Source organism: Cyprinus carpio, chromosome B6 (genome assembly GCF_018340385.1).
Source record: "Cyprinus carpio isolate SPL01 chromosome B6, ASM1834038v1, whole genome shotgun sequence".
Lineage (NCBI taxonomy): Eukaryota > Metazoa > Chordata > Actinopteri > Cypriniformes > Cyprinidae > Cyprinus > Cyprinus carpio.
In genome coordinates, this window is record NC_056602.1 from 20,894,999 (window position 1) to 20,909,683 (window position 14,685).

The 14,685-nt window shown below is 35.5% G+C and overlaps 1 protein-coding gene across 1 annotated transcript; it reads left to right on the forward strand.

Annotated features, from left to right (window-relative positions):
* Positions 1-201: 201 nt before the first annotated feature.
* On the forward strand, positions 202-14,296 carry LOC109077151 (transmembrane protease serine 9-like). The gene is made up of 15 exons (XM_042725165.1): positions 202-271; positions 386-406; positions 497-665; positions 757-1,025; positions 1,110-1,255; positions 1,537-1,882; positions 1,976-2,086; positions 10,704-10,820; positions 11,364-11,384; positions 11,476-11,638; positions 11,968-12,236; positions 12,323-12,468; positions 12,766-12,979; positions 13,069-13,182; positions 13,648-14,296. The coding sequence occupies exons 1-15, from the start codon at positions 223-225 to the stop codon at positions 13,650-13,652; spliced, it is 2,160 nt and encodes a 719-aa protein (XP_042581099.1). The 5' UTR covers positions 202-222; the 3' UTR covers positions 13,653-14,296.
* The last annotated feature ends 389 nt before the right edge of the window (positions 14,297-14,685 follow it).

The following is a 14,685-nucleotide window of genomic DNA, read 5'->3' on the forward strand; positions in this document are numbered from 1 at the left end:
CTTTAGTGAATTTAGTTCTAGAATGCATGTTTAACAAGTCTGCATTATGAAAACAGGGCGAGGAGCAAAAAATAACAGTAAAAATGGATTAGTGCGACATTAGAGTGATTAGATGAGTGACAAGCAGAGACTGGAGAAGTGAATATAAAAAGGTTTTGTGAGCAAAGAGAACCAAATTCACAATCTCCATCCATCCTGCAAGAGAAGAGACGGTTTGTGAAGATGTGGAGGTTAACGTGTGTCGGTTTGGCCCTGCTCTTATGTGTTCAAGGTAAGGTCTTTTACTTTCTTAAGTTAGAAACTTCATCAGAAGTACATGTTTCTGCCATGGTCCTGGTCCATAAGGAATAATTTAATGTGTGCTACTCTGTCTCTTCCACTACAGGTTCACTTTCTCAGTTGAATGGTAAGAGCTTGTCACGTCCTTAAGATGTCAGTTGTTTTTAACAGAAATGTGCAAGAGAACAATCTCCCTCCCTCTCTTTCTTTCTCCTAGTTTGTGGACAGGCCCCTCTGAACAACCGTATTGTGGGCGGTGTGGATGCATTTGAGGGTTCCTGGCCGTGGCAGGTCAGTCTGCACAGCTCCAACTTCGGAGGTCATTTTTGCGGTGGCTCCCTCATCAACAGTGAATGGGTGCTGACTGCAGCTCACTGTTTACCTGGGTAAGATTCACATCAGTATTTCAACTTTTCTAAGGCTGTTTTTACACTATTGATTGATTCTTTTCTTTTCTTCACCTTCATCTGTTTTCAGTGTCAGCGCATCCAATCTGCTGGTGTACCTGGGAAAGAGAACACAGCAAGGAGTCAATACCTATGAAATCAGTAGAAATGTCATCTCCATCATCGTCCACCCCTCCTACAACAGTCAAACCAGCGACAATGACATCGCTCTGATCCATCTCTCCTCCACAGTCACTTTTAATGACTATATTAAACCTGTGTGTCTGGCGGCCCAGAACAGTGCCTTCCCTTCTGGCACCAGCAGCTGGATCACAGGCTGGGGAGATGTTCAAGCTGGAGGTACAAACGTGTATAAATTCATTCATTCACAATGCATCTCTTCCTAACATCACTAATAGGGTTGTGTGTGTTTTTGGTGTTTAGTGAGTTTACCTGCTCCTGGGATCCTGCAGGAGACTATGGTTCCAGTGGTGGCTAATGATCAGTGTAATACTCTTCTGGGTTCTGGATCTGTTACCAGCAACATGATGTGTGCTGGTTTAATAGAGGGAGGCAAAGACACCTGCCAGGTACAACAACCAAACAGATTATTACATGTGTGCATTAAACATGCTGCGTATCTGAAATTCCACTGGGTTCTTCGAAAATATTTTTCAAAGAAAAATGGTGTCTTTTTGTAGGGAGTCTCTGGAAGTATATCTGAAAGTCCATTGGGTTGTTCTAACTGTATATCTTAACACAAACATCTATCTATGCTGCATTTGTATATGTGTACGTGATTTTCCATTTACATTCAGGCTATGTTTGATGTCCCAAAAATCATAAACATCTCCTCTCTGTCTTTGCATAGGGAGACTCTGGCGGTCCAATGGTGAGCAAGCAGTGTTCAGTGTGGGTTCAGTCTGGTATCACCAGCTGGGGTTATGGCTGTGCCGAACCCAACGCACCTGGTGTTTACACCCGCGTGTCACAGTATCAGAGCTGGATCACAAACAACATTGGCCAAAACCTTCCAGGATTCATCATTTTCAACCCTTCAAGCACATGCCAGTCTGTTTCTATGGTCTCACCTGCTTCTAATACATCACCTATTGCTGCTGCCACAACTGCTTCTACTCCATTGCCTGTTTCTACTACCTCACGACTTTCTGCTACCTCTAGAACAACTACTACTTTTAGACCTCCACCCAATCAGTGTAACTCTCTTTCACACACATGTACACATTAATTGTCTTCTGATCACCACTCACTTCTCTGCATAATGCTTGTTTAAATGTTTTTCGTTGTAGCCTCAATTTCTTGTCGTAGAAGATGTGGTGAGAGATTTGACATCCGCAACCGCTGCAACTGCAATCCCGGCTGCCGCAGAAACTGCTGTAGGGATTATGAAAGGCAATGCAGTAAGTCCAAGAACACTGCCAACTGTTTATCATGTTTATAGTTTTAAAATAATACTCAAATAACTGATACAGTAAATTACTCCAGCAGTATCTTAAAATCTTGTTTGCTTTTGTGTTTTAGCAGGGAATCACAGGTGGTAATTTTTGGTTGGACTAAGCTTCTACACGGCTCCCCTTCTTTCTCTCTTTATATATATATATATTTCTATATTTCTTCAAATATTCTATAAGCTGTGCAAGTACAGCTATTAGAACAAATGTAAACATATTTCTTTAAATTAGCTCCAAATTACCAACATTTAAATTCATTAACATATTGAGATTTAAATTAATTTCATATAGAAAGTATACAAAATAATGATATATTTGGATTACATAATATCTAGCATAACTAGCATTAAGTAATTATATAACTTGATTCTTGTTTGTAATCTGTATCTGTGTAAATGATTAAATAAATAATTTGCATCATCTGACTTGTAAAGTCTCATGCTGTAATAAATTACACCAACAGGGGGCTCTGTTTTACATTTGCCATTAGCACACGTCGTCTTGCTAACAAAACTCTTTACAAACCACATACACACACAAACACACAAGGTTTTGTGAAACCTTTGTGAAAAAAAAAAAAAAGGAAAAAAAAAAAAAAACTGTATGAAAAATTCAGCCAAGCCTATAATTAACACCAATGTTAAACTCATTTCTAAAAACTCAGAGATCATATTAGTTTAGTAGAAAAAAATCCTGGTTTATTACAATGCTAAATACATCTTAAAGTCATTGTGGAACATTAATAAACATGTACAATTTTTTTGTGGAATAAGTCAGGTTTTTTATTTAAGGCTATAAAAAACACGATAACACTTTATTTTAAAGTGTCCTTGTTACACATGTTCCATGTAATAACAATTAATTATGCATAATTACATGCAAGTAACCCTAAACCAAACCCTCAATCTAACTCTAACCATATAGTAAATACATGTAGTTAATTAATATAACTCAGTACTAAAATGTATAACAAGGACACCTTAAAATAAAGTACAACCAAAAACACACTTTATCTGTGAGGAGGTGTAAGTGACATTACCACTTGACTTTTTTACACTCAACATCTTCTAACAATAATATTCACAATTAAAATAAAAATGTTTTGGAAATGAGGTTGTGTAGTCCTACCATTATTAAAAATGTTATAAAACTTGTGCTCATTCAAAAACTAAACTTCAGTTTAACTTCAATAGGCTATACATCAGTAAATACTGCTGCTGTATTAAATTTCAAGGTAACTAACAAGGATATAATAAATCATCACTACAGTACAGCTCATGCACATAACATCTCACTAACAATAAACCCACAAACCACAAGCCACAGAGGACAGCTACCACCAGGATTTTTCACTACAATAGCTGTTAAAGTTCGGGGAAAAAGCTGAATGGCTTACGTAGAATGGGAGGTACTTTTTAGAAAGGAAGTACATGATTTAGGATGAGGTCATGGTCTATAAGGAAGTAGCAAGGATCTCGATGGAAAAATTAAGTCTGGCAATCATTAGAGGCAACACTGTTTACTCAGTACCAGGATGTGAAAAGCTTCACAACCTATAGTGATAAAATGTATTATTATTATTTTTTGGGGTGAATATAAATAATGTAACATAAAGCATTATTTTTCCCACTATGTCAGTATTTTAGCCTCCAAAAACTACCAATACATAGCACTTGCAACAGAAAAGGTTCTGGATGCTGCATGGATAGTTCACTCACTCACTCACTGTCATCATTCACTCCCCCTCAAGTTGTTCCTGTGTGAGTTTCTATCTTCTGCTGAACACAAAAGAAGATATTGAGAAGAATGTCGGTAAACAAACCATTAACTTCCATAGTATGGGGAAAGAATACTAAGGCAACTGTTTGGTTACGAACATTCAACATAATATCTCATTTGTGTTCAAAAGAAGAAAGAAACCCAGAAGAAGGGACCTATTTGTTTGGTGCACCAATGCAGATGCACCATCTTGGGTCTCAGATATCAAATGTAAGAAAAAAACAGCCTCAGAAGACTTTGTATTAATAATACAGTAGGCCTAAATATTGTTGCATGTTTGTCTTGTTGCTAGGTCAATAAAGGGTTTTCATATTGTAATCAGTGCTGGGTAGTAACTGATTACATGTAATCTGGATTAAGTAAACAGATTCCAAAAATTAAGTAGTATTAAGTATAATTAGAGTTTATTACATGTTAATACTATAATCAGATTACAGCTACATTTTACTGTAGACTACATGATTACATATTATTCACACAGTGACAGTAAATTATTCATAATTCATTGATTCTCCTTAATTATTTTTTCTTTTAAATTTTCCTTTCTGAAAATCCTACAGTGTGTCATACCATTTAGCCTTGACTGTATTCACATATAAATGTGAAAACCATACTTCTGAATTTGGGGGAGAAAAGTAGGCCTACTGTATTTCTCAAGTTATCAGACCATGTATAAAACATGGTCTCCTCAATATAAATTGGCAAGGGACTAATCTATCTCTTTGCTTTTTTATAACAATATGGCATGTTTAATGATAAGTTTACAACAAGTTAGCTAAAAATTAATGTAAAAAAAAAAATCTAAAAAGTAGTCAGAATACATCAAAAAAAATAATAAAATATGTTAATAACTAAAATAAAAAAACTAAAAAAACAAAACTGATCTATGGGTCCATAACCAACACTGATTGTAATGATTTTTTTTCATACCAGAAACTTTAAAATAATATACAGGTTGGAAAATACTTTCAACTTTTAGTTACCCACACTAGTCTTTATCGCAAAATGAAGCTGAACAGGACGATCAGGACTTTAATGCAGATCAAAAAATCTAAGCATTATTTCTATTTTTTTTCTAGTCTTTTGTTGATATAAAGTATATCTTAATATGAATGTATGTATGTATATGCTTTATTTTTTAAAGGGGTTCTCAGTGTTGAGCAGTAACTAGTTACATGTATAGGAATAACATAATTTAATTATAAAATAAGGTTACACTTTATTTTAAGGTGTTTCTTGTTACACATTTTATGTGTACTTATTATTATAATAACAATAAATTATGCATAATTACATGCAAGCCAAACCCGATTCCTAACCCTAGCCATATAGTAAGTACATGTAGTTAATTAATATTCCTCAGCACTTAAATGCATAATTACACTGTAATAAGGACACCTTAAAATAAAGTGTAACCCAAAACAAATGTAACTTTAATCAGTTACATTTACTGAGAATTTTTTTTTAATTAATTGACAGTTACTTATGGAAATATTAATTGCGTTGACTGCTCTAATATATGAGACATCAATGTTTCAAAAGTTTAATACAATTTTATGCTTAACACACAATTTATTTAATTCATAATAATGAATATGTATATGCTTTATTTTTTAAAGGGGTCATATGATGTTGCTAAAAACACATCATTTAGTGTATTTAGTGTAATGAAATGTTTATGCAGTTTAAGTTTCAAAAAACATATTATTTTCCACATACTGTACATTATTGTTTCTCCTCTATGCCCCGCCTTTCTGAAATGCGTCAATTTTTACAAAGCTCATCGCTCTGAAAAGCGAGGTGTACGCTGATTGGCCAGCTATCCAGTGCATTGTGATTGGCCGAATACCTCAAGCGTGCGACTGAAATGTTACACCCCTTAACATACTGTGATGCGTGTCCCGGCACGACCAGCCAAGACCAATAAAACCTGTTACAAACGAGGCATTTGTAGCATCCAGTGGGGACATAATAACTGATTATGACTTGTACTGTCTTTTTACACGTTGCATTGCATTGCGCCGCGTAAAGATAAAACCATGTCTGCATTTGTGATCGGAGTAATGACAAACAGCAAGCGCTACTCTACACTGCTCAAAATTCGCGTTTTGAATCATCAGTGGCAAATCCTTTACATATGAAAATGTACTTACAGGCTGTGAGTCAGCATTATTTGTCAGAACAACGGCATTGTAGGCTACTCTTCCAGGATCAGTAAACAGTCCTCTGTAAAATGCGCTGCACAATTTTGAATATTTGGTTTGAACTGTTCTGGAACAGTGTTGTAAATACAACTTAACCACTGATTTCTAGTTGTGTCCTCTTTTGGAAGGCCAAACAATGTAGTTTCGCTTTCACAACAAAACACACAGCGTCTCCACGACATGGCGATGGCGGCTGCGACAATATTACAACAAGAATAAAAGTTACGCCTTCTTTCTTTGCGTGAACATTTGGGCGGTGTTATGCAAATCTTCTCACACATTGACATAGACATGTGGGGGGGTGTTTAAATGAGGCATTTTAGGAGAGCGTGGACCAGTCTTAGGGTATTTTTATAAAGTTTTTCCTTCTTCCATTTTTAAAAAAATCTCTGTCCACATAAAAACACAATCGCATGCTATGAAGCACTGTCAAGAGCATGCCAAGCCAACAGGTGGCGATATAACAGCGGAGATAACAGGGCAGGCTCTGACATCACAAACCAAAAACTCCACTGTCTACACGATAACACTGCAACCGGAGTTTTTGAAAATCTTCGCCCTGGCAGGCGTTTTCAAAAATGACCTGATGCTGCGTTTGCCTGTGGATGAACTGCCAAAGCGCGTAGAAAAAGCTGAGGTTTTTAAAAATACTTATTACATTTCCAAAGTAATCTTCCCAATGCTGTGTGTTCTGAAATGGCTTTAAGGGTAATATTTTACAATCAGTTTCAGTGAAAAAGATTCATGACTAAATGCTTCAAAACCTGTTTGTCATGAAGTGCTCACTCTTCTGTCTGAAGAATGTTCAGTGTCATTTATCTGACATCAAAAAGCAACATTTTCATGGTACAATGAACTCTTTAATCACAAAAGATCAAGATTTTACAAAAGCTCACCACTCTATGAGGAATTACACAACACATCTTGACATTTTAATCTTATGACCCCAACCGAACATTAGTATAAACATTGCTTAACAAATCTCTAACCTTTCCTTAAATAGTTGCCGGTTTGTACACATGACTATGCATATTTACATGTTACATGATTACACTGTGTGATGTTACATAAGCACAGTCTTAATATGTTTGTAATGTCTTATTGTTTTTCTTTTTACATCCTCATCCTTGCATTGTCTTGATGTTCCTGAGATACTTGTTTAAGGGATTTTTTCCACATGATGACTTGCTGTTTTGAAATTCGGGTGAAATTCCTTTGTGTCATTGTAACTGCATCCAACTTGCGTCATCGCAAATGTACCACAGTGACATGATTAAAGTACATACAGGTATGGCTTAGAACTGAATTTAGGAGTTTTGTATAGGTTCTAAGCCTTAATATTTTGAACTTACTCTGAAACCTAAATACATTAAAAGGTTTGAATGAATACTTAATTACTGCTGCTTTATCATATTATTGTGCTGCTATGCAGATAAATGATGTTTTGTATTTACAGTTTTTTGATGGCACTGAAGCAATTTTAGCAATCAAGACTACATTTTCTGAACTCTAAGTCAATTAGACTTAATTATCATTTGCACTACACAAAATGTGTAATGTTCATCACTATGCATTTTTTAAATGATTTTTTAATCATGAGTGTGTGTGAGAGAGAGTAATTTGTGAACACTGCGCTGTATAGAGATAAAAACAATGACTATGTGACCATCAGATTGATCAGAGATGCATCAGAAGGGAACTGTAGCCTGTATTACAAAACATTTAGCAAGAAGAGAGATTTGAAACATGTGCATTGCAATATTTGCTATTTAAATAACTGATTATTAAATAGAAAGAAGATTATACTGTTGGTTTGGTTATTTAACCAGATGTCCTCAGTATGGATTTCATGAAACAATGATTATGCGGAAAGAAAATATGTGTACGGAAGCATGAAATCAGGTTTTGAAAGAATGGCTAGCTGTGTTACAAGGGTAAGATTTGAAGAACCTCAGACACTTTGATCTTCTGAAATATGGACAATATACACACACAGTGTATTAACATAAAGGCATGAAAAGACCGCACTGAAAAGACCGAACACGCAGGAAACCTTCAGCCGCCACTGGATACCTTTGTTGGGCCAATTGTGTGGACCTTACACAAGTTTAAACAGTTTTGACAACGTACACCTTGTCTTAATTCATTCAAAAATACATAAAAATGCTGTTTATACATAAAATTACTTGAATACACCTCTTCTTGATATCATGATAAAAAAAACATTTTAGCAAAACTGCTACACTTCTTTTAAATATTTGTAAAAAAAAGTTTGCCTGCCAAAACCAAAGTAAAATTCTGTCACTAAAAACAGTCAATGAATTAATATTTCATATTTGAAAAAAATAAAAGTAAAAAAGGACTTATAAACTGAAATAAAATTAATCTTTTCTTAAAAATAGAAAGGTTTTAAAAACCCTAATGAAGTACTTTGCATGTGTTCGAAACTAGATTTTAAAATAACTTATATTAAGAGACCAAAAGACCAAAAAGTCGTCAAGCTAAAATTCTGTTTTGTCCTTGTACCCTTGAAGAATGAACTTAAATAAAGGTTGATCTGATTCACAAACAATAAGTAATTCTCTGTTTGATGTGTCCTATATTTAGTGTTCTAGTCAACTCTGACTCATTCTGATCTCTGATTAATGAGCAAATTTAAAGACAATTTGATGTTAGGCTGACAAAAGGCATATTCCAAGGTCAACTTTAAGGATTCTATATTCTTTATTTTGACGGATCTTGAGATCTGTGATATTGCAACATCATAATTATGTTAGAGGTGAGAGAAGTGGAGCGACTGATCACGTCTACACAGCCACTAAACAATCACATCACACAAAACATCAAAGAGATCCTAGACATTGTAAAGGTCAGACATAAGAACAATGTACTGTAAATCTAGCACAAATATTCTTAAGCACACAACTGGTTTCCCTATGCTAAAGAAACATTGCAAGTTTTCATCTTTGGCTGACTTCAATTATCTTTCAGTATTTCAATTTTGTGCCTTCAGGTAAAACTCGTAAAAGTAAATAAAATGAAAAATAAATACACACAGACTCACCTATCCTGTGTATGGCTTTTATGATGAGTCATTTAGCTGCCATCTGATAATAAGTTGTCATTCATAACGCATTGTCTGTGTCTTGGTTTCTAAAGGGTATTATATTCATCATGCCCTATATGTATTGTGTGTTCTCTTTTTCTTTGTCGGTGTGTAACAAGAAATTAAGCAAGCAGGAAAAACTGAAAAAGGAAAGAGTTGTCATGGTGTCTTAAGATATTTGTCATGCTTGACATTGAAATGCAATGTGAAAACTTTTGACATTAAAGGGTTACTCCACCGCAAAACTTACCCCCATGTCATTCCAAACCCGTAAAAGCTTTGTTCGTCTTCGGAACACAATTTAAGATATTTTGGATGAAAACCGGGAGGCTTGTGACTGTCCCATAGACTGCCAAATAAATTACACTGTCAAGATCCAGGAAAGTATGAAGAGCATCGTCAGAATAGTCCATCTGCCATCTGTAATGCTATGAAGCGATGAGAATACTTTTTGTACACAAAGAAAACAAAAATAATGACTTTATTCAACAATTCCTCTCTTCTGTGTCTCTCCAAATCAGCATAGCGCCATTTTGGCAAATCTGAGCAGTATGCGGAGGGCGTATGCTCTTCTGTGTCAACTGCGCTGCGCTGATGCGCTGTTTTCTTTCAAACCAAATCGTAAATACACATAAAAACGTATCCTTGTTGCGCAGCTGATACAGAAGAGCGTATGCCGTTTGCGTACTGCTCAGATTTGCCAAAACGGTGCTACAGTTATGTGGAGAGACACAGAGGAGAGGAATTGTTGAATAAAGTCGTTATTTTTGTTTTCTTCATGTACAAAAAGTATTCTTGTCGCTTCATAACGTTACGGATGATCCACTGATGGCAGACGGACTATTCTGATGATGCTTTTCATACCTTCCTGGACCTTGACGCTGTTATTTATTTGGCAGTCTATGGGACAGTCTCAAGCCTCCAGGTTTTTATCCAAAATATCTTAAATTGTGTTCCGAAGACGAATGAAGCTTTTACGGGATTGGAACGACATGGGGGTAAGTGATTAATGACAAAATTTTCATTTTGGGATGGAGTAACCCTTTAAAGACATTCAAGTTTTTGATTTCTTCTGCCATTCCACATTTTTTCTTTATTTTTTCTTGTAAATTAACTTATTTGTCCAGTTTAAATTTCTTCTGGGGGAAAAAAAAAAGATCCAAATACCATGGTATCAAATGAGTAAAAAAGCTATCAATTTACTATTTACTACAATTTAATACATGTGACTTCTCTAACAATGACCTCACAAATGTTTGCATTTATCATACCTGCAATTAATTAACAATGACTAACTGCCAAACTGTGAAAAATGTTCTCAGTGAAGTATGTGTGCTTGACAGCTGTGTGTATTAAAAAGAATTTGAAGAGGATGACAAAAAAGGAGGAGGAGAATTAAGAGAAAAGAAGTGGGCAGGTGAGTGACAGATGAGAAGAGCAACTTGAGAAGCTTGTAGAACTATATAAAAGAGGTTGTAAGAGTCTCAGAGGACCAAATTAAACCCCAGCATCCAATCTGCTTGTGAACACAGGGACTGTGTGAAGATGTGGAGATTAACGTGTGTCACTTTGACCCTGCTCATGTGTGCCAAAGGTAGGTCCCATGATATATCTATGAAAGTGAGGATAACTGTGAACAAAGACATTATATAGAAAAACTTACTATATTTTTGCTTTCTTTGTGGCACAGCACATAAGAACAGTCTAAAGGGTTTTGTTAAAATAATGATGCATTAACATGAAACTTTAGTAGTTTAGTATCATGTGTATCATGTGCTGATTCATATGAATGATTAATTTGACCGGTAGCTCCATGGGCTAGTGAGTCATTTTAAACGTGTTATCAAAAAGCCGACTCATAAGAATCCTTTGTTCATCAATCAGACTAAACAGGTTACTGTGTAATCTTCAGCAATGTCACAAGATCCTACAGAAGCATAAGAAAAAGAAAAAAAAAAACATATTCTAAACTTTTATGGCAATGTATATAAATACAAGTCCACCAACTATCTTAATTGTTATTAATTGTTATTTATAAGCTAACGATTATTAGTGCAATAATGTTGCACAGGTTCATTATTCAGTGAAAAATGAAGATGAAATTGTTCTAATGTGCACTTTATTTCTGCCATTGCAGGTTCACTTTCTCAGCTGAATGGTAAGAGCTCCTCTCATTCTAAAGACATCCGCATCAAGTCAAATAGTAGAAATGTAGAAATGCTTATGTGAAGTATCTCTCTCTCTTATAGTTTGTGGACAGGCTCCTCTAAACACTCGTATTGTGGGTGGTGTGAACGCACCTGAGGGTTCATGGCCGTGGCAGGTCAGTCTGCACACTTCTGGACGTCATTTTTGTGGAGGCTCCCTCATCAACAATGAATGGGTGCTGACAGCAGCTCACTGCTTACCTGGGTAAGATTCACCAAGAGAAATCAAAAGATATTAAAGATACAATTAAGATATTTTGTCATGCTTGACCTCCAAATGCAAAGTGGAAAAGGCACTTAGGTTTCACTTAGTTTTGCAATTCCAAATTTTTTTTTTAGTTTTTACCAAATGCAAAAAATACCATATCAAGTGGGAAGAATTAATCACTTTACTATATTACAAAATAAAAAATACTTATATATATATATATATATATATATATATATATATATTTATTCATATATAAATATAAATTTTTTCATTTTTTTGTTTTTTTCTATTTTCTCACATTCACCTTCTCTGATTGTTTTCAGTGTCAGCGCATCCCGTCTGCGTGTGTATTTGGGAAGGAGGACACAGGAGGGAGTCAATACCCATGAAATCAGTAGAAATGTGAGAACGATAATCGTTCACCCCTCATATAACAGCAACACAAACGACAATGACATTGCTCTGCTCCGGCTGTCCTCCACAGTCACCTTTAATAACTATATTAGACCCGTGTGTCTGGCGGCCCAGAACAGCGCCTTCATTTCTGGGACCAGCAGCTGGATCACAGGCTGGGGAGATGTTCAAGCTGGAGGTACAAACACATACAAACCCATTCATTCAAGTATATATCTACTCCTAACATCACTAATATAAGGTTATGTGTGTCTTGGTTTTCAGAGAGTTTACCTGCTCCTGGGATCCTGCAGGAAACTATGGTTCCAGTGGTGGACAATGTTCGATGCAATGCTTTGCTGGGTTCTGGATCTGTTACCAGCAACATGATGTGTGCTGGTTTTACACAGGGAGGCAAAGACACCTGCCAGGTGCAATGAACAATCAGATTTTTGATCTAAGCTACTGTAGAACACACTTCAAGATCTACTGTTTTGCATTCACATTGCCTATTTAATATAAATCCTTAAAATTAAGTAGCTCCGGTAATGTAAATATACACTATAAAACAAATTAGTGATATAGTAAGTGACTAGGTTCACACATTGTCATGCTCACACAAATACCATCACAGTAACACAACACTAAAATAATTCAATAAACATTAATTTAACAACATATGTTGTAACTTAAATCGTCTTTTTCTGTCCTCTTGTCCCTCTCTGTAGGGGGATTCTGGAGGTCCAATGGTGAGCAGGAAGTGCACAGTGTGGGTTCAGTCTGGTATCACCAGCTGGGGTTATGGCTGTGCTGATCCCAACTCTCCTGGTGTTTACACCCGCGTGTCTCGATATCAGAGTTGGATCACCAGCAGAATTGGTCAGAACCTTCCAGGATTTGTTGCCTTCAACCCCCCGACCTCATGCTCCTCTGCCAGCCTAAGTAAAAATCTCTCTCAAACACCTACACAACGTATACACACTTAAGAGAGCATACTTGCTTGACTAATGCAAAATGATTTGTATGTGCAGCCTCAACCTCCTGTAGGGGGAGATGCAATGAGAAGAACAACAGTCGCTTTCGCTGCAACTGCAATACTAACTGCAGTATAAACTGCTGCCAAGATTACAGACAGCGTTGTGCCAGTAAGTTCAAACACATTCATTTCAGTAATACTTAATTCACACTTAACAATGTTGTTGCATTAGAAACAAAATATCACATTATTTGGCATCTGCAGACAAATTATGCTAGTCATTTTTCTCAGCTTACTTCACTTTTTTGAGCAATTTTTGCAATCATGTTTAAATGTGATGGATGTATGAAGTCAATGTTTTTAAAGTGTTTCCAATTCTTTTTGTGAAATGTCTTACTTGAAAAAGTGTTTCTTTAAAATCAATGCCACTTGCTTTGATATTTTGATACATAATGCAGACATACAAATCTGCATATATTTTACATACCCAATACCCATTTTTTTTTTATTACTGCACTCATAGATATACTAAATAAATTAAACATATACTTTGCATGTCCAAAAAGTAAACACCAAAAGTAACTGTTTCTTGCTCAATCTCATGACTTTTATTTTTGTTTTTGTGTCTCTGCAGTGTGAGGTATGTCATACTTCCATGGATTATGTATGATCACAGGCTTATAATCACGTCACTTGCACCTACTGTAAATTGAATGATCTTTATCTGCTTGTTCGGAGAGGAGATTTTACTTGAGTGTCGCTTTGGATACGTTGCACAGTCAGAAATGAACTCAGTCAAAGAGCTGCTGCACTGACTCATACTCAGGGGTGTAAACACATATTGTTAGTGTTCAACGTATGTTTAACAACAGCACCATTAGTAGAATCCTTGTCTCTTTTGTTTTTCTCCCTCTAGTTCTAGCATGTAACTGATTAGCATTAATTATAGGCACGGGCAACTTTTTTTCCCTTCATTTAGCATTTGCACTTTTCTTATACATATATATATATATATATATATATATATATATATATATATATATATATATATATATATATATATATATATGTATAATGTGTTATAATTATCTTATATTTAAAATTGATTATCTCATTTGTGATTTCTGCCGACAAACAAGTGGGAACTTTGTTTCAATAAATTTTTTGTCACACAATACTTCAATGCATTTTTTGTCTTTTAATGGCTTTTCTTGTAATAAATCTATCCAACAGGAGTGTACTGAATCATGATGTGGCACAAACCACACATTTCGGTGACCTTATGCAACTGGCCCACTTTGCATTTTATTTGGGCAACATACAGTTATATATTTTTATAACAGTGAACTGATAAAACTGGTCATGTCAAAATCAGTAGTAACATAATGATCAGAAAAACTATAAGGAATATATTGGAATTCATAATGAATTATTGTCTGTGGCCACACTTTATTTTAAGGGACAATTAACAAACTATTAACTATGACTTTTGCCTCAAACTCCTAATTTGCTGCTTATTAATAGTTAGTAAAGTAGTTGTGAAGTATTGGGTAGGATTAAGGATGTAGAATATGGTCATGCAGAATATATGCTTTATAAGTACTAATAAACAGCCAATATGTTAAAGCTGCAGTCGGTAACTTTTGGGGCTCGCGTCTGGCGGAAGAACATT

Coding starts and splice junctions, on each gene's coding strand:
- LOC109077151 (XM_042725165.1), top strand. CDS start 223: ATGTGGAGGTTAACGTGTGTCGGTTTGGCCCTGCTCTTATGTGTTCAA. Junction 1,256..1,536: donor GAGGCAAAGACACCTGCCAG/GTACAACAACCA, acceptor GTCTTTGCATAG/GGAGACTCTGGCGGTCCAAT. Junction 12,980..13,068: donor ATGCTCCTCTGCCAGCCTAA/GTAAAAATCTCT, acceptor TTGTATGTGCAG/CCTCAACCTCCTGTAGGGGG.